We start from the raw sequence: 21477 nt of genomic DNA on the forward strand, positions 1-21477 counted from the left end.
ATTAGTAGAACAGGAAGAGACCAGTGGTATTCATTCTGTCTGTGTCAGCTAGGTGGATTCCAAAATAGTCATCCAACACACACACACACACACACATTCTGCCTCTCTGAATGCCTTGCTGTGATTAGATTTGTTTCCCACACACAGTGTATCTCTCATTGTCTGTCTTTCTCCATATCTGTCTGTCTGTCTGTCAGTTCAGTGTCAGAAACCACACACACACAGAATATTGTCTGAAGTATATCAAGTATCCTAGGAATGTTATTTGTTCCATCTGTGTGTGTGTGTGTGTGTTTCTGTTTTATGCATACCACATCTCCTGCTGTGTGTGAATGTATATATATACCGTGTGTGTTGCCTGGTGTGTAGTTTGAGTTGATATTAAAGGCCAGCAGGTCAGTAGCATGTCTGTGTTTAGTCATCTGTCCTTGTGTGTGTGTGTGTGTGTGTGTACAGTATATATGCAGGAGTCCTAAAGTCTGTGAGTTAAAGCATCTCAGTGATAAATAAAAAATCCGAAATGACTGATATAATCTGTTTGTTCTTGAAAATCACCATTAAAAGGTTTGAAATGTTCTCCAGATAAAACAGGAAGTTGAGTTCTGTTATATTTAGCTCTTTAGCTTTGATGCAATCAAGTCAGTTGATGTTTTCTGACCCCATAAATGTGCTTAAGGCCAAAGTTAACAATCTGATCTCTGTAAACAACTGTACAATAATTTGGTAAATAAAAGAAATAAATATAATTTTTTAATTAGTTTTAGCACTAATTAGGGTAGCACTGAAATGGTTTCTTATAAGGAACAACAAAAAATGTTGATGGCTTAATCCCATCCCTGAAAAGGTGTGTCTCGAATTTGTGCTTAATTTACACATGGAATTAAAATATTTTAGGTATAGAAAAGCATGATTGTAAAATATATTAGCATTGCTCCCTCACAGCTCCGAGCTCCTGGCTTGGATGTTAAGCTAGCTCAGTGGATTGTGGGGTTGCGTATCTTCTCCACACGTCCTCAGGGTTGTCCAGTTTTCTCCCTCGTGCAGGATACATATGAATAGAGTTCATCTGCATTTCAAACAGGAAGGAAGCAGTTGATGAAAAGCTCAGCCTTCTGCTGTAACTGTGACTCATCTGCAGGTTCTGGCGATCATTTCATAAACATTCTACTAACATTCAGCCTCTTATTCTTCAGGACAGATCCATAGATAGATAGATAGACAGACAGACAGACAGACAGACAGACTCATTACTTCTTCCTTTTCCTTTTATGTTTTGTCCTCTGTGTCTCAGCTAAAGAGCTGCTTTTGGTTGAGTCAGCATCTTGTTCGCTTCATTGCACGCTGCTTTAATGTCTTTTACTGTGTCACTAAAGACTCAATCAGCATGTGAGTGCAACACTGATGCTTAAAGTGTGTGAGTCTGGGTGCACTCACACACACACACACACACACATACACACACACACTTGTAGCTGCACAGATGCATAGCTACATTCCAGACACTTCCATGTTAAAGCCTGGGGCATGTTTCCACTGCTTCCCCCATCCATGTGGCGTCGCCTGTCCTTAGAGAGCAGGAATTCAGGGACCCGAGAGAGAGAGAGAGAGATATTCACAATACACATTTCTAGATTCATTTAGTCTTAGATGTAAGATCATCAAGCTCATGTTGAAGAGAGTACACAGGTTTGTTTTTTTGCTGTTTTGTGAGGACCAGATGTCCCTGTAATGATAACAATACATGAAACTGTGTGTGTCCAGTTCAATCTCAAGGTCAAGTGTGGGGTGTGATCAGATCAGAAGTAGAAGATGAGTTTCCTCAATCAGAATTACACACACTGATGCTTGCTGACATGTGTTCATAAGCCAGGCTCTCACACTGATTACAGTGAGGATTATTTAGCTGAAAAGATTATTGAAAGATTATTGTACAATTATGATAAATTAGGGCTGTCAAAATTAACATGTTAATAATGCGTTAACTCAAATTCATTTTAACGGCACTAATTTTATTAATGTGCGATTAATGCAGCGCACATTTTCTGTTTGACCCTTGGCCTTGCCCGTAGTTTGGGAAATGGGAGATGCAGCAGCAAGCCGAAATTGAGAAAGAAAAATGTCCTCTTTATATATAAAACAATGTCTGATGGTTCTGTCGACAAGACAAAAGTCTGCATTTATTGTGGATGTGAATTAAGTTATAGCCGCAGCACGTCGAGTTTAAAATATCACTTGATGGCGAAGCATACATCTGATGCAGAGAGCTCTCCTGCCCCTCGCCAAAGGCAGACAATACTAGATTGTTTTCAGCGGAGATGTAATGTGAACCTGTGTTCTGTTCTTTTCTTCATGTGTTTAATAGTCTTGAACAAGTTATTTGAAAAACATGTCTATGTTCTTTATGCTTTATATTTAAGGTGGTTTCAGTAATAAATGTACACTTTGTATGTTTAGAAGAAGTGATCAGAAAATGTTAACAGGCTTATGTAAGTAAATAGCTCAGTGCAAAGAAAGAAGTAATTGTTTTCTATGTTCTTTTTTTCATATGTTTAATAGACATGAACAAGAAAAATATCTATGACCTTTGAAACATGTGTAGTCTTCATGCTCTATGTTGAATATGGTTTCATAAACAACATACTAATAATAAACAACATACATTTCAATATTTGTCCATTTCCATGTTGATTAGAGTATTAGAAACTAAAAAAGTATTAATTTAAGGTACATTTAGAATGGATAAAAATGTGCGATTAAGTTGCGATTAATCGCGATTAAATATTTTAATTGATTGACAGCCCTATTATAAATTAATTTCAATCTGAATATTTCTTATAATATATACTGTAAATATACTCATAGGCAGCACTGTTGAATGTTCTAGAACAGCTTTGATTATAACAGCTGTAAATTAATGTGCTTCTTCTAATACATTCTGGTTTCTATAGTAACAGCTCATTTGCATAATTCCCATAAACAGATTTATAAACATTTTCTCCAAGGAGCCAATTACTTAACGTGTGGAAGGAGTCTCCACTGTCAGTCAGAGGTCAAGCTGGGACTTTAGTTAAGTTTTCTACATCTTCAGGATGGATGAGTTTACAATTCTTCCACTGTTGATGAGTTTCATTCATCAGAATCTTACACGCTAGTGTTTGCAGATGAGAGAAGATCATCTGGTGTGATAACGACTGTTTCCAGGCTGTAACTTGTTTCATTTTGAATAAAATCGAGCTGATTTCAGCTGTTTGTGTGGTGAGTAAAATTAAAGCCATGACGAATGATAACATCTTTGTAATTGATGATGCTGATGTTTTTTGGGAAATTGTTTCCTGTGGTCCATTTTGATTGTCTGTCTTTGTTGATGTTCCAGTTGGCAGCCAACAATGTAGTGTGTGTGTATATGTGTGTGTGTGTGTGATATTCCTGCATGACTGAATGTGGATGTACAGTAAGAGCAGAGTTGTTAACACTTGGCAGCTTGCTCACACACACACACACACACCAGATTGGTCACGCTCTTGAAATGTAAATCATCGCTTCAGCAAACGGAAATGGATGATGGAGCAGGTCCAAGTTTAGCTCTTGGGGGATATGTGGTTACATAGAGCTTAATGCAAGGGGCCTTGTGTCACAAGGGCCCAACAGTGGCACTCTGGTAGTCGTGGGAATTAAACTCCTGCTCGTCTGGACACTTAACTCCTGAGCTCCTGACGTCCTGCAGGTCCAGAGCTGTGATGTGATATTTTTATTTATTCATTTCAAGCACTTGATCTTGGTCAGGGTGCTGGTGGATCTGGAGTGTGTCCTGGGCTCAACTGGGGGAAACACACACACACACTGACATGCTCTTTCACACTGAGGTGAAGTTTAGCACAGCTGATGAACCTACCAGCATGTCTGAGGACAGCAGAGAACTCAGAGAACCTCAGACAGTGGACCCTGGAGCTGTGATTAGCAGCTCTGCCCCATCGTGACACCTATATATTCATCTCCACCATAATAAATATCTACATATTTTCATACAATTATTTGCTAAATGCTGCCTTCCAGACCTTTTCCCCAGAGGCTATGGAGTTTCCTCCAGTTTTGTTGTGTCCATCTCGATCATTGAATGTCTTTGTCATGTCCCACTCCACAGTGGTGGTTAATATGAAGCTCGTTTGAAATTAGACACTCAGGACTATAATTTAATAAATAAATCATTTTTGCTTGCCTAACTCATACAGATGAATATTACAGAGGCTGATTAGACAGTTGTATGTGTGTGTATGTGTGTAAAATCTTCTGTTCTGCCATTGCTAATGTGTGCAGCAGTTAATTGCTCACACATCCAGTGAACGATTTCCTGGAATGGGATTGAAAAAAAAAGCGTGTTAAAAAAAAGAGGGAAAGGGAGGAACACACCAGCTATTCCCATAAGTCTGTATCTGGAAACAGTGTGTTAGGGGTTGTGTCTATGTCCCTATCTCACACACACACACACACACACACACACACGGATCATTAATCTGATTTATCTCTCTCTCTCTCTCTCTCTCTCTCTCTCTCTCTGCATCATTGCTAAAGGGTTCAGAGCCCTAAATATCTGCCCAAATGTTAGGTGGTTTGGGGATCAGTTCCCGTATGAGGAGCACGTGCATGCTCGGACACCAGTTACCACAACTTGCAGACTTGCAGAGCGTGTGTGTGTGTGTTTTCTCTTACCACAAGTGTAGTGTTTGATGGACCCCCTGGTGTGAGTGAATCCTCTGCCGGTTCTGCAGCAGCATCTCATTTCTTCTACAGCGCAGAAGGAATCCACAGCCTTCATTATCCATATTCACACACACACACACATTATATATGAATATATATTATATATTATACACTGATCAGCCACAACATTATGACCACCTGCCTAATATTGTGTTGGTCCCCCTTTTGCTGCTAAAACAGCCCTGACCCATCGAGGCATGAACTCCACTAGATCCCTGAAGGTGTGATCTGGCATCAAGATGCAGTAGATCCTTTACATCCTCTAAGTTGTGAGGTGGGACCTCCTTGGATCTTGTTTGTCCAGCACATCTTACAGATGCTTGATTGGATTGAGATCTGGGGAATTTTGGAACTTGTTGTTGTGCTTATCAAACCATTCTTGAACCATTATTGCTTTGTGGCATGGTGCATTATCGTTATCCCGGCCACATCCATGTGATGTAAAAGAAAACGTGATTCATCAGACCAGACTACCTCCTTCTATTGCTCCGTGGTCCGGTTCTAATGCTCTTGTGCCCATTGTTGGTGCTTTCGGTGGTGCACAGGGGTCAGCATGGGTACCCTGACCAGTCTGCAGCTATGCAGCCCCATACACAACAAACTGCAATGCACTGTGTATTTTGACACCTTTCTATCAGAACCAGCATTAACTTCTTCAGCAATTTGAGAAACAGTAGCTCATCTGTTGGATCGGATCACACTGGACAGCTTTCTCTCCCCACGTGCATCAATGAGCCTTGGCCGCCCATGAACCCCATCACCACTGTTCCTTCCTTGGACCACTTTTGATAGATACTGACCACTGCAAATCGGGAACACCCCACAAGAGCTGCAGTTTTGGAGATGCTCTGATCCAGTCGTCTAGCCATCACAATTTGAAACTCGATCAAATCCTTACAAATCCTTGCCCATTTTTCCTGCTTCTAACTCATCAACTAGGGTTTGTTGAGGGTTTGACCGGGGCAGATTCAGCGAGAAAGTCACCAGCTGACTTGTGGCAAAGGAGGCGTCTTATGACAACTCCATGCAGCTTTTCGGTGGGGAGCTTCAGCAGTTGGGTGTGGCTCAGTAATTAGGAGGTGTGTCATATAATGTAGAATTAATCAAACCAAGTCTTGATGAATTCAGAACATTTACTTTCACTGCATTTGGCTGTTGATATTAGCTAGTTAGCAATTCAGCAGTTAGCTAGTTAGCAATTCAGCTGGCTAAGTGCATCAATTATATGAATACATTTAAAAAATAAAGGTGAATTTTCACTTGTTTTTTCTTAACTAATATCTGTATTCTAGTTGTAAATGCACATAAATGCAGATTATTCACTTCCTGTATTTGTGTCTAACCTCAAAAATATTCCACTTTTGTCATTCTTGAAAAAAAAAATTCTTCAAAAAAATTCTAACCACAAAATAACGGAGAATGAAAATGAAACTTCACCGTCGCTGCTGAGTGTCATCCACAACAATCTGCTAGATGACCGCTGATATTACACCAGGTATTTTACTGACTGAATATTTGATGGATTTAAATACAACGTTGTGAATACTTTCAAAATATTTACAAAATCCTTCTCCTTTTGAGCTTCGCTGCAGCTGTAATGAGAACATCTCATCATTTCTGTCTGATGCACAACATCTGGAGGAATCTCTCACCATATAAGCTCTTGATCTGATCACTGGTTAAAATAAGCACAGTGATGAAACTGGGAGGAAGATTCCCGGATTGGAGCTGAGGGTGATGATGGCCTTGTCTGACCCATGAGGTTCTGCTTGAGGAGATGGTGTTGAATCCATCAGCGTGAGGTCTGGGTGTAGTGTATAATCCTCCTGGTGCATCACTGGAGCTCTGGCTTACATCATTCATTGTTTAAAATACACAAAAAAAGTTGCCAAGATGGCCAGAGCTTCTGGGAAACCCCCTTATTAGAGATGATGGGAAACTCCATGGCTCAGCTCCACATATTTCCCCTTACCTTTTTCCCCATCTACATTTTTTCCACAGATGCAGAACAGGGTTCTGTGCCCAAGGCTGTTTTCCTTCTCTCATTTTTCCTCACATTCATAGCTCAGGACCCCACGCTGTGCAGTCAGACCTTCTCCCATCAGGCAGCAGGCCAGAACATTCTGTAGTGGTGTGAAAGTTCTGTGAAGGTGATTGGACATGCTTCAGGTGGAGGTTCCAGCACCTTCATGCAGTGTGTTTTCATATCGCTGATGGTTTCCTGACAAGTTTTCCAACTTTTTAAAGAGGAGATGGTGATCAGACAGAGATCTTCTGCCAGATTAGATCCCAACTTACTGTTCAGATGAGTTCAGACTTCCAGGCTAATGTCTGTTGAGTCGCGGTGTACATGACGTCTAATGAGCATGTGATAAGAAACAGAAAATTCCCTCTGCACATGCTGCATGTGCAGTCCATCAAAAAGTGATGATGGTTTGAAGCGTCTTGTGTGAAAATCTGTTTATCTAAAGCGTACAAACGAATCATAAACAAATCCAAGAGCAGAGCTGAGTAGGTGAAGGCTTAATTGGCTGTTTGATAGTCCTGGGATTTCACTCCACCATGTTAGAGCTGAAATCTGAATATTAATAACGAGTTCATTCTTCATGAAAGCAGTTCGACTCCATGTGTTGGCCACATGGCCCAAAAATGTGAGATGAATTTTGGTAGAATTAGAGCCACATCTGGCATCTTTTTTCACCTTTACACACACACACACACACACGCACAGAGCAGCTAGAAGGGGAAGGTCAGGGCAGGGCAGCCAAAGACATACACAAGACCTCCAGTGTGTGTTTGTGTGTGTGTGGGTGTTGCAAAATAAATGAGGGATTCCCTCATTAAATGAATGTGAGGTTTTTCTTTTTAAAGTGATGTTCTAGCACACTTCAGCTAGAAGACTGAGACCACGTTTAGGTTCACCACAAACACTGGTGTCCACGTTCAGTTCAGTTTCCCACATCTCCACAACCTGCTTATGTTCTTCTCTTGTTTCCTTCATGCTTGCTGTATCCTTCTGTGTTCTTCTCATCTCCGTTCCTCTTCTCCACCCTTTCCTCAGCTTAGCTCCAGGCTGATGATGAGTTTTTATTTATTTATTTAATATATCCTCTTACAGGATGGTATAAGTAGCCATGCCTTTATCAGCGTTGATGGAAACTTTAGACAGTTTGAAGAGGACATTAGCATGAGAGCTTTAACCCTTCGTATGTCTACATTGGTGTTCAGAATGGAGATGGACGTATAGGACGTTTTCAAACAGTATAAAGAATTGAATGATTTTCTGGCTGTGAGTCTAATAGGAAATGAATCAGGACTCATTTTGCACATGGAGCATCTCAGAGAGCAGAAATTAGTTTTTTATCAGCAGCGTAATATCAGTGCTGAGTAATTCCACAACAGTGTCTAGAGCCAAACCCTGTCTAACGTGTGTCCATTAAACACAGATTGCCTGAAGTCTTACAGAACAAATTAGACTTTTATTTGAAGCTTATTAAAGTGGTGGCTAATGACAGATTATGAGGGTTCAGGAACACTGTTACCTGGAAGCTAAAAGAGAGACAGAGAGAGAGAGCGAGAGAGAGAGAGAGCTTTGTGTGTGTGTGTGTGTGTGTGTGTGTGCGTGTGTTAGAGAAGGATAGCGTGTGCCAAATTTTGGTCCTCCACAAGGCTCTGAATTAGCCATGCCTGCTTATTCCACAGACACATTCTTCCTCTTGAGGCAAGGCTACATTCTCGGATCACTCTGATAAGGGAACAAAACTACCCCTCTTTGGCCTTATAGCCCCAACGTTCGACCCTTTTGCCCTTCTGTGCAAAAAAGACCCAAATAGTAGGGTCGGATATACAAGCCTCCGGGAAGTACAGGGATCCAGCTGAAGGAGAGAGAATAGGGAGAGAAAAAAAAGACGAAGAGAACTGTAAATTCTTCCCTGAAGCCTAATCTGATCCAGGCATCTCAGGACATTCACTGAAGCCTCATTCTCACAAGTTACTGAACCTTAACGAAGCCTTGGATTAGAAAAGAATAAATAAACTTTATTGGCCTGTGTGTGTGTGTGTGTGTCTATAGTGGAATTTTGTTTTCTTCTTATATGCTGACACACATGAAAGGAAGCAAAGGGTCAGAACAAAGGGTCAGCCTCCTGGGTGCTCCTGGAGACGTTAGGGCTTGCAGGCCATGCTGAAGAACCTGGCTGTGATGGAATACTGAAACTGGAACGCCTCTGCTGCAGGAGGATTAACCCATGAGCTGCCATGGGGATGGCTACCTAGCACTAGGTTCCAGAATACAAATGAAGGAAAGAGATATATTTGGTATCCAGTCACTAGGAGAAAGTGATGAATTTCTTAACAAATCCAAGAATTCTGACTGGTGGAGATTTTTTGGCTCAGCGACGTCCCTTTCCCTTCTACCACTGCGGATCTTCTTTCTGAAGCTCGGAGCAGAACCTAAGGGAACTTGAGCAGTGAACACCAGACTATTCCAGGGGAGAAGGCCTCTTTTAGCTTCACTACTTAAATATGGTGTGTGTCGTTTGAATTTGAAGGTCACTTGAAATCATCAGGAAAGAACGCTGCTCTTCTCCATCTTCTCTATCGAGGGTTCGGGAATGCACTGGAAGAAAGCTTAATGTGTTGAAATGTGAGGTGCGTGTGATCAGAACAGACGGAAGGTGGAAAAAATCAACTGATATGATGAAAAGCAGTCAGACAGATTAGGTTCGTTGAGACAGGTGCGCAGATTGATAGCGAGATGAGGAATGTGCTGACTAACTGATGGGCTGATCGAACACACACACACACACACATTTAAACCTCTGAGGAAAGAGGGAGAAGTCGGAAAGCAATGGAGGGTGAGAGATAAGATATGGTGTATGTGGTGTAGAATAACTGGAACTTGGAGATGAGCGCTCTCGGCTAAACAGGAGGGCTGTTGTGCACATAATCCTGCCCTACTTTCAGCCCCGTTGTGTAATTTTAGGTGCGCAACTTTCAGAACTACCTGGAAGAACAACGTGGAATGATATGTCGGGTTTCTGCTGTAGCATTACGGAAACACTGTATAAAGGAGGCGAGAGGGAATGATCCATTACACAAAAGTATGTGGTCACATGACCATCACACCTTCGTTGTTAAACATCCTGTTACAGATATATTTCCCTCAATGCTGTTGTAGGAAAAAGAAGCTGAAATGCAACTAGCATAACTTCGGCTTGCTTCAGCTAGCAATCGAAAAGCAACACAACTGAAATTAGCTACATTAGAGTCGTATTATTAAAGGATAAAAAAGTCACTTTACCAGTGTGCAATAAACCAAACTGTCAGTTTGTTGTACTTTAAAGTCACTTTGGATAACTTTTATTTGAATAATTCGTAGTAGTTCGTGATTAAAGACTAACTGAACGATAAGCGAGCAATTAAATCGGATCATCAGGTTAGCATTCAAAAGCATTAAAGAGGCTTCAGTTTTAAATGTAAATTAGAAGAACAATATGTGACTCTATAACCAGAAAAAGTCATTTAATCTACTGAAAGAAGGAAGCGATCTGATCCATATGAGCCGATCAAGTGAAAAACACAGCACTCGGTTGGGCTAATCCGCTAACTAGCGCAAGTTGCATGGTCACATCGAGTCATTCTGACGTCAAACAGCGAATATGGAAGACCTCTGCCCATCTGATAGAGCTTATCTAGTGCTGTCCTCCTCTCTGAAATGAAATTTAAATTCCTCAAAAAAGATAACTTGATTCCTTTTCCATCTTTACGGACTTTCTTCCATCCTCTTTGGCTTTGAAGCGGCAACAGGGTCGGCTCGCTGCTTTATCTCTTGCGATTTGGCTGAAGGAGAAAAGCTTTGTTAACTTTTGCTGATGCTGGTTTCTCTCTGTCCGAGTCTCTCAGTGCTTTAACTCTCGCTATCTGTCTGAGGGATGTGGATCAGTTACGTTTATACTGAAGTGAATGCAAGGTGTTTTCTGCTAAATGCTTCTGATGTCAGTGAAATATGTACTGTATCTATTTTAAAGGACATCAGGTTTTTTAGTGTCTTTGAGTTCGTATTGAAGAAGAATTGATTAAAGTCAATGTCAAATCCATCAAAAATGAGATTTATTTTAGTCCGAGGTGAGCTCAGAGTGTGTTAGCCTTCCTGGCTCTAGCTAATTAAACATTCTTCCCATCATGAACATCAAGCTTTGCTAACGCTTATGTACCACGACCATATCTACTCATCTTTTTTAAATGCACATCGAACACTGGTTATTATTTCCAGCTTATTCTTTGCATATTTTTCTCATTAAATTCAAGATCAGTGAACATAATCCTCCATTATCACATGCCTTCTTCTCCTATCTTCTACCTGATTCCTTGTATCTCTGCAGGATCTCTGGATGGTCCACCTTTGGGAATATTTCTGAACACTTTTCTGTCCACATTCTTGAGTCTACTGAAACTGGAAATCTCTCAGCACTTCTGAGGCAATCATTTAACCACAGCAACACAAATGACTTTTCAGAACAAACCACTGGATTAAAAAAGAAATCACACAGTTATATTTTAAATGCTTCAGGAGTGATTCAGCAGTGTGTAGCGGTTAGCGAGCGGTGAATAAATGAGCTACTCCAGCTGGTTACAGTGAACAGATATACTCTTCCTATAAAAGCAAAGCTTGGTCACATTTATTGAGAAACATACCAGACTTTTATAAAATCAAGAGGCCTGGTTTGACAAATTTCCCTGCAACAGAAATTCAGTGGAAACAGAATGAACATTTAAACATTTCATATTGACAAACGGACTCCAACTCCCAGTATCCTCCTTCATAGTCACCAGAATCCGAAAAATATTCACTCATTATGTATGTTAGTTTTTCACCATTTGTTTATACCTCTTGGTTTCGTTCCTCATTGTAAGGTATACTCTCTGTTCCTCTGATCTGTCTGTCACAGACACTATGTATTTTTCCGGTTTTTAACTTCCTGTTTAGCTCTAACGTTGCTGTTTTGTCCAGTTGACCTTTGTCTGTTTTTTGGATTGTGTTTTTGTCTTACGTTTTGGTTTACCCGTACCAAAACCCAGTTTTGTGACTGTTCCAATACTTTTTGCCTGTCCTAATTTTGTGACTGTTCCAATATATTTGCCTATCACTATTTTTGAGACTTTTTAAAAAGCCTGTATTTGCATTAGTCCCCTTGAGTCTGCCTCATCATAATGTGGCATGTACTCGTGCCCTCGGCTTCTATGTAAATTCTGTGTAGTCAGCAAATTAAGATCTGATTCCTGAACATCCAAGAATAAATTCTGAGCAGTGTTTCTGTGACTCAGAGAGAATCTGTAGTTTACTGTACAGTACTCACATACAGAAAAGAGCTAAGTGCAGATCAGTAAGTTGCTTTGATTAGTGTCTGAATCCTGAGTTTCACCAGACTCAGGAATGCACTCCTTTCTCTGTCCTCTTCTTTCTGTCCATCTCACCTCATCTCTTTCCCCGAGGGCTTTTAACGTGAGCTTCAAATACTCTTCATCAGCGCCGGGCGCAATTACACCAGATACTATATTGCACCATGCCCTCTCTCTTCCCTCTTTCTCTCAGTCTGGCAGGAGAGTGAAATCCATTCTTCCATTTCTTTGTGCCCCAGCGATTGCTTGCAAAGTGGAATGGCAGGAATGTAGCCAGAAGAGAAAGAGGGCAGAGGGAAGAGAAGGGGGACCCTGGCAGCCTGTGGAAGCAGTGAAGAAGCGTCTAGCTCAGCAGGGAGGCCACGTTAAGGTGAATACCAGCAACTCTTAAGCTGGCAGACTGGGATCTGATACTGTTCAAGTGATTTATTATCACATGACCATGGACTGGAGGACAAATCAGACTAAAACTGCTTTCACATCCTGTATCAAGCCATATTACTGGACAATACACAGATCTCGGCACAGATATGATGTAAATATCTACTGCTGGTTCATTTCCTTCTAGTCTGCCCTGGGCTAGCTTGCTTGCTGCCCGTTTTTTATTATATTATTACACTGTGTTAGCGAGCACTTCTTAGTATCACCCGATTCAGTCTTGGCCAGAATTGCAATGACTTGCTCTGCTTCTGTCCTGAACAGAACAGCAGTGAAGTGATGAGCTGGAAAAACATGCCATGTCACTGCTCTGTAACATATCCAGTAGTGTTGTGTGATGTTACAAACCTCAGGAACTGAACATACAATCGACATGGCACTTCTCCCCGAATTCTCTGCTTCAGGCCAGGATTGTTCCGTACAGATCGGCTTCCCTTTTCATCTGCTGCATTTAGACTAGACCTTCCTGCTTGGACGAGTACAGCACCACAACCCTTGTGTTTATATATACAAAGATTTTCAGCTGTTTGAATCAGTCTGAAAAACAGGAGAGCTGTAACACCAGCCCCGTTCTGTAACATCTGCACTTTCAGAAGAGCAAATAATCCAAGCAAAACTTGTGTGTAGGTTAGGAGCAGAATTTAGTGTCAACATTTCTAAAAAGCCCCTTGAACCCACCAAGTCTGAGGGACGCTGAACAGAATAGAGGATGTGCTCCGTCCTTCAGCTATTCTAATTCATGAACAATATTTAAACATTAAATATAAAATGTACAACTAATTTAAGCAGGGTCTGCGTTTCTTGGTTGCAACATCTTCCGATCGACATGTTCGTCAGTATTCACTTAATCATTTCCTACATAACCCATGATACCACACAAAAAAACACAGGTCTGCTGACCTTTGACCCTCAGACCCTAAAAACAGGGGCAGTATGCACTGACTTAATCTCCTGCATGAGCCAGATCTTTCTCTCTTTCTCTCAGTTGCTACATTGTGTGTGTTTGCTTGTGTACGTATGTGTGTATGCAGACATGTGAAGCAGGCATGTGTTAATGTGGGTTTTGGTGGGTGGGCAGCTGCCTTGCACTATCTCAGGAAACTGGGGGCCCTGCGGTCACCATGGTAGCATGCCTGCGTGATGACATGCTTGGCTCGACAGGAGCTGAAGCAGAAGCGTTCGATTAGCGGTGCGATGACCTCATTCCCAGATATCGCCGTGGAAACACTGATTCGCTGCTGTAAAATCAGGGCCTCTGTGAGTAGCCAAACAGGGCTATAAATCAAACACACACACACGCAGAGCGCACAAACACAACAGATGTGTTCCTTTATCAGAATCAGCTTGCAAGTCATTACCTCACAAGGATCCAAGTGTTTCATCTGAATTTCTTTTTTATACTTTTCTCGTTTTTTCTTCTCTAGGTCACTTCCTTTGGCTCCTTTTCTTCATAAAAACTTTTAACATTTCCTTTCGCAATGACATCACCCCCAGGTCCTGAGTGATGATGTCATCTAGATATCTTGGACAGCCTGGTAACATTTTGTCAAACGCCGCTGCGGCGTCCAAAAAAGCAGACGTAATCGTTTTTCTTTCTAGACCAGAGGAAAGTCTGTTTCTTACTGGAGCTGCTTTGGCTAAAGTGATAAAAAAAAAACAACAACCAAGATCTATACATCAGTTTATCAGAATCACAGAGAAAAGGTTAGATTTGAGAACACTTCCTTCTCTGGATGTGACAGACCTGTACCATGTGCCTCCTTCATTAGCACTGATGCTGTATTTTATTTGTATTTATTTTATTTACATTTTAGCGTACAGAGTTTTGAAGTAACCTTTGGACAAAATGGCAGTTCACTATATTTGGACAGAGGAATGTGTAGGGATTATAGTATATACAAATTGCATAACGATGTGGCCATGTGAATATATTACAGTTTAACCAGATGTTTGTGGTATCGACAGGCGTTTATGAGGGACGGTGTTTTGCTTGTGACTTGGACTTACTGTAACGGGGAAAAAATTGAGATATCTTGAATCTACCACCACGTTGTGAACTTTCTTAGTGTTTAGTCACATTGGCTGAGTGGAATTACTCATGGTCCTTACTGTTCTGTCATACGGCTATTGAAAGCCGATGTCCTCAGTTACGTATTAAAGCTCTGTAACTTATAACATCTGTAGAATGTACCAAAGACCTGGAGGTAAAAAAGCTTACTCCTGGAGACCAAGCTGCAGTTCTGGGCACAGCTCAAGTCTGCAGTTCCAGAAAACCACTTTTATGACTGTGTACAATAAAACAGCTGGAAAGAGCACAATAATTACTCTGGAAAGTATCATTAAAACAGACAGCAATGGAAAAGTATGCATCTCGGTGGCAATGGAGCGGAATGAAATGCACTCCATGCAAATATATTTGATCGTAATCAAACGTCCCTTTTTTTTTTCAGACCAAGGCCATGAAGAATGCCTTGACGAAGCTTGGCCTGAACATTGTGGAGATGACGGATGAATCGGCTACACTGGATGGAGGAGATGTTCTTTTTACAGGTACTGAGAGCTAACCTCTGTCTCTAAGCATTACGTTATAGACCTACTTGCTTGGTAATGCCTTCAAATCACAAGGGACCATTTGTCCTGTCACATCACCATCTGAGTGGGAATTTCTGAGCCCTGGGAATTTCAGACCCATGAGTTAAGCAAAGAGCATGACTTTCATTATTACAGCCCACAGTGTATGGGTTGATGTTAGCTAAGGTTCACAAAGGAACTCTTTCAATTTAGAATAATCAGAAATGTTCCCATTTTCCCCATGTGAATGTAACATCATCCCTCAATGTCTCTGATGAAACCGTGCCAAGACAGAAGAAACCAAGATTCCACAAGCAGAATGTCTGTATTTCTCTTGCAGGCACTGCGGATCGTATCAGTTGGTCCATGTTTCTAATCAAAGAGAGATTCATTTTCTTCCAATCAATTAACCAGTCATTAAGTAAAATCTCCATCTTCACAGTCAATTTCAATCTTTACTAATGCAATCTATTTGTATCAGTCAAATGCATCCTCATATTCAGTTTATATTATAAACATCAGATTCCAAATCATTTAACAATCAAGTAAACACAGTGTATAATAAGCAGTGTGCTCTACTGCTTCCATATGACTCACTGTATTCCATAAAATGGACCAAGGGCTAAGGTTTGTCCATTTCTGACGTGCAGCTCGTACTCGAACAATTTTAGCTTGGCTGTAGGTTTTTATTCTGGCCAATCAGATAGTTGGTTAGGATGCTTGTGAAGAAGACTCAGCATGTCTGATGTAAGGAGTGTAAAGTGCAAGTGTGTCTTTCTGCAGGTCAAGAGTTCTTCGTGGGCTTGTCAAAACGAACCAATCAACGAGGGGCAGAGATCCTAGCTGATACCTTTAAGGTGAGTATTCAGTTCTTCACTTGTCCCTACAGTTTGATTCGGGTTCTCTGTTGTACGGAAGTCTTGCTCATATGCATCCTCCAAATTCCTACAGCTTTATTAGTCTTGTGCAAATCTCAGAAAATTACCCACACTGCACCTGGTGTCCACTGGACTCTAAAGAATAACCATTTGTGTCAAATTTACGCTATCTTACCCCAATCACCTTCTTGCTGAGGACCGTCTGGTCTGCAGATGCATGGTCAGTCAGCTTTGAATCCTGATTGCAAGATTGCACCAGCGCATTCTTCACTAATATGCTAACAACACACATGACATTCAGTACATAACAAGCAGGAAATGGATGTTTGTCCTCAGAAGTGCTTTAAAATGACTCTGCCTTCTTATCGCTGGGTCTTTTACCAGCCATTACATTAATGTTTATGGAAACTTTGTGGTTGATTTGCAGAAGCCATCAAAGGGAAATTAAAGGGAGCTGCTTGCTTAACTGTTTTATTTTCCACAAACACTATTAGTGTGAAAAGGAGGCATTAATTCTTCTCATGTGCCCTTTCTGTCTTGGAGATTTATATTGGGAAAGCATTGTGTTCATACCACCAAAAAATGTTTTAAAAGATTAATCCTAATGTAACAGAAATGCTTTTTACAGACTGTATAATTTGGCTTGCAGGACTATGCTGTGTCCACTGTGCCAGTAAAGCACGGCCTGCACCTGAAGAGCTTCTGCAGTATGGCAGGTCCAGGACTTATTGCTATTGGTTCCAGTGAATCAGCCCAGAAAGCCTTAAAGGTAAAGTGTCTTGATTCCTTGACTCTCAAAAAAAAACTTGGTACAGACCAGACATCCAAAGTTCATGTGTGTGTGAATGGAATAGCCATCTGTATATGCACTGTCCATCAGACTAAAACCAGGTCAGAGTAGGTCTAAATATAAGTCATACCATGAAGATATGGTGGGGTAGTGTTGCCTCCTTAGTTCCAGGTTCCCTTGTTTTATCCTGAGCTCAGGTTCTCTTGCTGTTCTCCAGTTTCCGTCCACCTTCCAAAAAATGTCAGTAGGTGAACTGGCTTTGCTGAATTGCTGCTAGTTGTGTAAGTGTGTGTACATGGTGTCTTTGTCAGACTGGTGTCCCATCCAGGGTGTTTGGCCCTCTCATGCCAAGTGTTCCAGGGATCTACCGTAACCCAGAGCAGTGCTTACTGAAGATAATTGAATGAACAGGTGTTATTATCTCTTACTGTCCCAGTATCTTTCTCTAGCAAAGTCTGTGTTCCAGAAGCAGCATCGTTTCCCTTTTGGTTGTCAGGAGAGTCTGCTGGAGAAATGACCTGGCTCCTGCTCTCCTGTGGGGCATATCCACACTCAAAAGGGCAGCGACTCGGAGGTGCCTGCTTTTACGACTCTGTGCCATTCAAGCCGATTTGTTGGGAAGGCTCTGTCTTCATGACAAAGGGCTCCAGCGAACCTTGAACACATTCCCACATTCCGGCCAAAGGGCTTTACCGTGTCCCAAGAAACAATGGACGCTTTCAACAGCTTTCAGCCGAAGATCTTCTTTTCTATTGTGAGAAGCTTCGCTGCACTTTCTAGGTGGTTGGTGCGAAGACAAACAGCTTTGTTTATGCAGAATATATTAAAGTGGTTTCAATGGCTCCACATTCAGGTGTTTACTTTTCAAGGCAACACTTTTTACCGAATACTGTGGTGTGATTAGCTTTATTTTAGAAGTAGCGATGGTCAGGGATCTAGCTTCTTCGATCAAAGAATCATTTTCCAATCATACATACTGTACGTGACGTATCAACTCCAGGTCAAGGCTCAGTATCACGTTCCACTAATGAGACAATAACAAAAATGTTGCCATGCCATTTTTTCTTGCAGTGTCAAATCAGGACGCCACTCTGGAATGCTGGGATTTGGAATGTCAGTGTTGCTTAAACAAATAACAGGAGCTCCGGTGCTCAAGTAAACACTCAGAGCTCAGATTTGTTCATGGAAATGTTTAATATCTAACAGGATATAACTGTTACACTGGCTTGGGAAAAGTACAGTACTTTAAAATAATGGGTTTTTTTGTGCCATTGACTTATTCCCAACTTGTCAACAAGGTATGTAAAGAAGTTGTGGTGTATGATCCAGCATATCTTTAGTAAATCTCAGGTTTGGTTTTTGTTTTTGTTTTTTTTGCTTTACATTGAGTTATATGTTACGTTGCTCTACAAGCAATTCTGTAATATTTCTGGCTGGATTTCTCTCAGAATCAGATCTGACTTTTTTATTTCCTGTATCCAGTCCAACACTTTCTCCTGATATCAGCCCAATACCAGATACCAGATCAGCTTTATTTGCTGATTAGTTTGCTCTGTTCTGTTTGACACGTCATCATTCAATCCAATGTTTCTGTCACCATCTTTGTTCTTCCACACAACAACTTGAACTCGGTCAAGTGGCAAAACTTGTTAAAGTAACGTGTCATCACTGTGCACAGAGCTATTCACACACCTTCCACAGGTACAAACCGTTATACTCCTTGCAGCACGCGGTAATCCAGCCCCAGCTCAGCATCGCCCTCTGCACATCATCCACCGCCACTTCACTGATACAGCCACCATCAGTTAATTCTTTTGTGCTCACACTGTCCTAAAATTAGAACTTAAGACAATAAAACCTTGGAACTTCTCACCAGAAACAAGTGTGTAAATGCTCTAATTTTAGGAGGCAACATCTTGGCCACTTACAGGAACAAAAATAGCGCTGAGCTCACGGCTTGATTTAGCGCAGTATTCACAGTGGCCACAGGGTGTGTGTAGGAATTTATGAGTGTGTGTGTTTACTGCTTAAGTCATGAAGTAATGAAAGTGATGTTAATATAATCAGAACAAAATGAAACCGTTATAGTCGAGTGGAATGGAGATGAAGTGCAGGATAGAGAGGAGGAATGGGTTAGTTTCCTAATTTTTTAAATTTTTTTATTCAAAGTGCAGCCAAGAGTCCATGAGTGTAATTATTCTGCTCTCAAAGTGTGATGGATGGTCATGTCAGTGGTCATCTCAGTGACACGAGCCTAGTATGGGCATTTGTCTGTTCATGTACACAGAAAGGGGCAGTTAGTGACCTCCATGTGGGGTGGCATAATAGCTAAATCCTGAGCTCAAATGACTGCTCTGTCCTCTCTGTGGCGGTTCCTCTGGGGTTCCCAAAGAACACGGTGGACTGGTGGATCTGGTACCCTGCAGTGGACCAGTATTCCTGTCTCACGCACAACGTTCCCAGGATAGACTCCAGATCCAGCGCCACTCTGACCAGGATAAAACAGACGCTGAGACAGAACAGAATCTCATAGTGGTTTTGTTCCAGACGGATAATAATGGATCTGTCCGCCACTTCCTGCTACATTTGTTATTTTTCTAATCACAGAAGAAAAAATGATTTCATATTTGGTGTGTGGTGTGGTGTGTGTGTGTGTGGTGTGGTGCGCGTGTGTGTTTGTGTGTGTGTGGTCGGGAATGACTCCATGTTTAGATTTTGAGGTCATGTAAATTCCAGGAGTGCGATTCATAATGAAAATCAAACTGACCACTCAGAGCGATGAGGTCATTCTATACTTCACATACCTCCACTGTGAGACCACTTCATTTATCTTGCTTTCTCTTTATCTGTCCATTCTCTCTCTCTCTTTCTCTATACAGGTCTATATCTCTTGTCCTCTCCTCACTCTGAGTGTCTCTTTCTCTTTCCTGTCTCTCTGTATGACAGCAGAGCGAAGGCATGTGCTGTACAGTAAACACTCGCATTTTTTGCAGCCTGCAGCATTTCATGACTTTCACACTACATATCTGTTAGTACTCCGAGGTGAAGTGTATTTCCTTCTGCTACGTTTTTTTTTACAGACATTTATATAAACATAGGAGTGTTTAATCCCACAACCTCTATCAGCCTCTCTCTCTCTCTCTCTCACCCCCCTTCTCTCTTTGACTCTCTCTCATCATGCTGGTTTTCTCTGACCACTTGGTCAGAAAGGTGGGTGAGAGTCAGTCAGGGGAAATTCTAGTGTGAGAAAAGATGGTCCTAAATTCTGTATACAAACTCAACTGTGTGCCCTTCAAAGCAGACTCCTGATGTTCCTCTTCTGACTTGAAGACATGTGGACTCAAGCACAAACCCAACCATTGTAAAGACCTTCAATTAATACTGACATAATAAAATCCATTTTGACTCTTTGTGTTCTTAAATAAAAGGTTTTTCCTCATATTGGGACTAGCCAGATGGTCAAAACTGTCCCTGTGTAGACAATTGGTCCCCACAAAGATATAAAAACATGGCCCCACACACACACACACACACACACACACACTCTCACTAGATAAAGGCTTAGTATAACTGAACTATAGACCTCATGTCTATAAAGTGCATTATATAACAGACCATGTGAACAAAGCTCAGACACACAAGCTTTTTTACTCTCTCTCTCTCTCTCTCTCTCTCTCTCTCTCTCTCTCAGTTCTGAGATTACATAATTGAGAATGACATCACCTGTTATGGAATGTCTGCATGACCCTGTCTCTTTTTCTTTATATAAACACCAGTGCTCTGTGTGTGTGTGTGTTTGTGTGTTTGTGTGTGTGTGTGTGTGTTTTCCCTCTGTCTAATGAAGACGATGCAGCAGATGAGTGATCATAAATATGATAAGCTCACACTTCCTGACGATGCTGCCGCTAACTGTGTGTACATGAATCTGCCCGGTAAAGGACATGTCCTGCTGCACTGCACACCGGAGGAGTACCCTGAGAGTGCTAAGGTCTCAAACACACACACACACATACACACATACACACACACACACACAGTCTCACCTCATGCTGATTCCAGATGACATATTCTGTGTTAAGTGATCAGCTAGAAAGTCCTGCTGGGATATACAACACTCTCTCATCTAAACAGCATCATTTAATTGTCCCCAAGCTTTATTCAATAATGTTCACCTAATCCACAGAAGAAAGGTGAAAGGTCACCGGTTCAACAGGGACACACAAAGTCCAGAGTCTCTCCCGGTAAATCTGGCACTCGCTATAAATCGAATCACAGTTGCTACGATGTGAGTGCCGAGGTGGCCATTAGAAAGCAGCAGAGACATAAACATCTCCGATTTAACGTCTCAGCCTCTCGGGATTGAGTCGTGATCATTTTATTCATCCTGTAGTTGTTTAAAAGAGGCCAAGAGTCTGGAGCGGGTTGGAGGAGGTTCTCAGAAGTATTCTTTAAGAGTCTGTCATTCAAATAGAGAGAGAGAGAGAGAGGTATTCTTTCTTGGAGAACGTGTAGGAAAACACTGGTTGGTTTTTGGAGAACCTCCACAGAATGACACATCTCTTTATGGGTTTTTTATGATGGTGTGATATTTTTCTCACCAGTTTCTATTTCTCTCTCTCTGTCTTTCTCTCTCTCTCACTC

At 41.4% G+C, this 21477-nt stretch overlaps 1 protein-coding gene across 2 annotated transcripts in view; it reads left to right on the forward strand.

Moving 5' to 3' along the window:
- ddah1 (dimethylarginine dimethylaminohydrolase 1) overlaps positions 1-21477 on the forward strand; it is a 39063-nt gene that overhangs the window by 14909 nt on the left and 2677 nt on the right. For both annotated transcript variants that reach the window (XM_058409396.1, XM_058409395.1), the window contains exons 2-5: positions 15048-15147; positions 15952-16025; positions 16696-16815; positions 20681-20824. In XM_058409396.1, the coding sequence (XP_058265379.1) occupies positions 15057-15147; positions 15952-16025; positions 16696-16815; positions 20681-20824 (429 nt within the window). In that variant the 5' untranslated portion in view covers positions 15048-15056. The remainder of the gene's footprint in view (positions 1-15047; positions 15148-15951; positions 16026-16695; positions 16816-20680; positions 20825-21477) is intronic.

The sequence above is a fragment of the Hemibagrus wyckioides genome, linkage group LG15 (assembly GCF_019097595.1).
Source record: "Hemibagrus wyckioides isolate EC202008001 linkage group LG15, SWU_Hwy_1.0, whole genome shotgun sequence".
Classification (NCBI taxonomy): Eukaryota; Metazoa; Chordata; class Actinopteri; order Siluriformes; family Bagridae; genus Hemibagrus; species Hemibagrus wyckioides.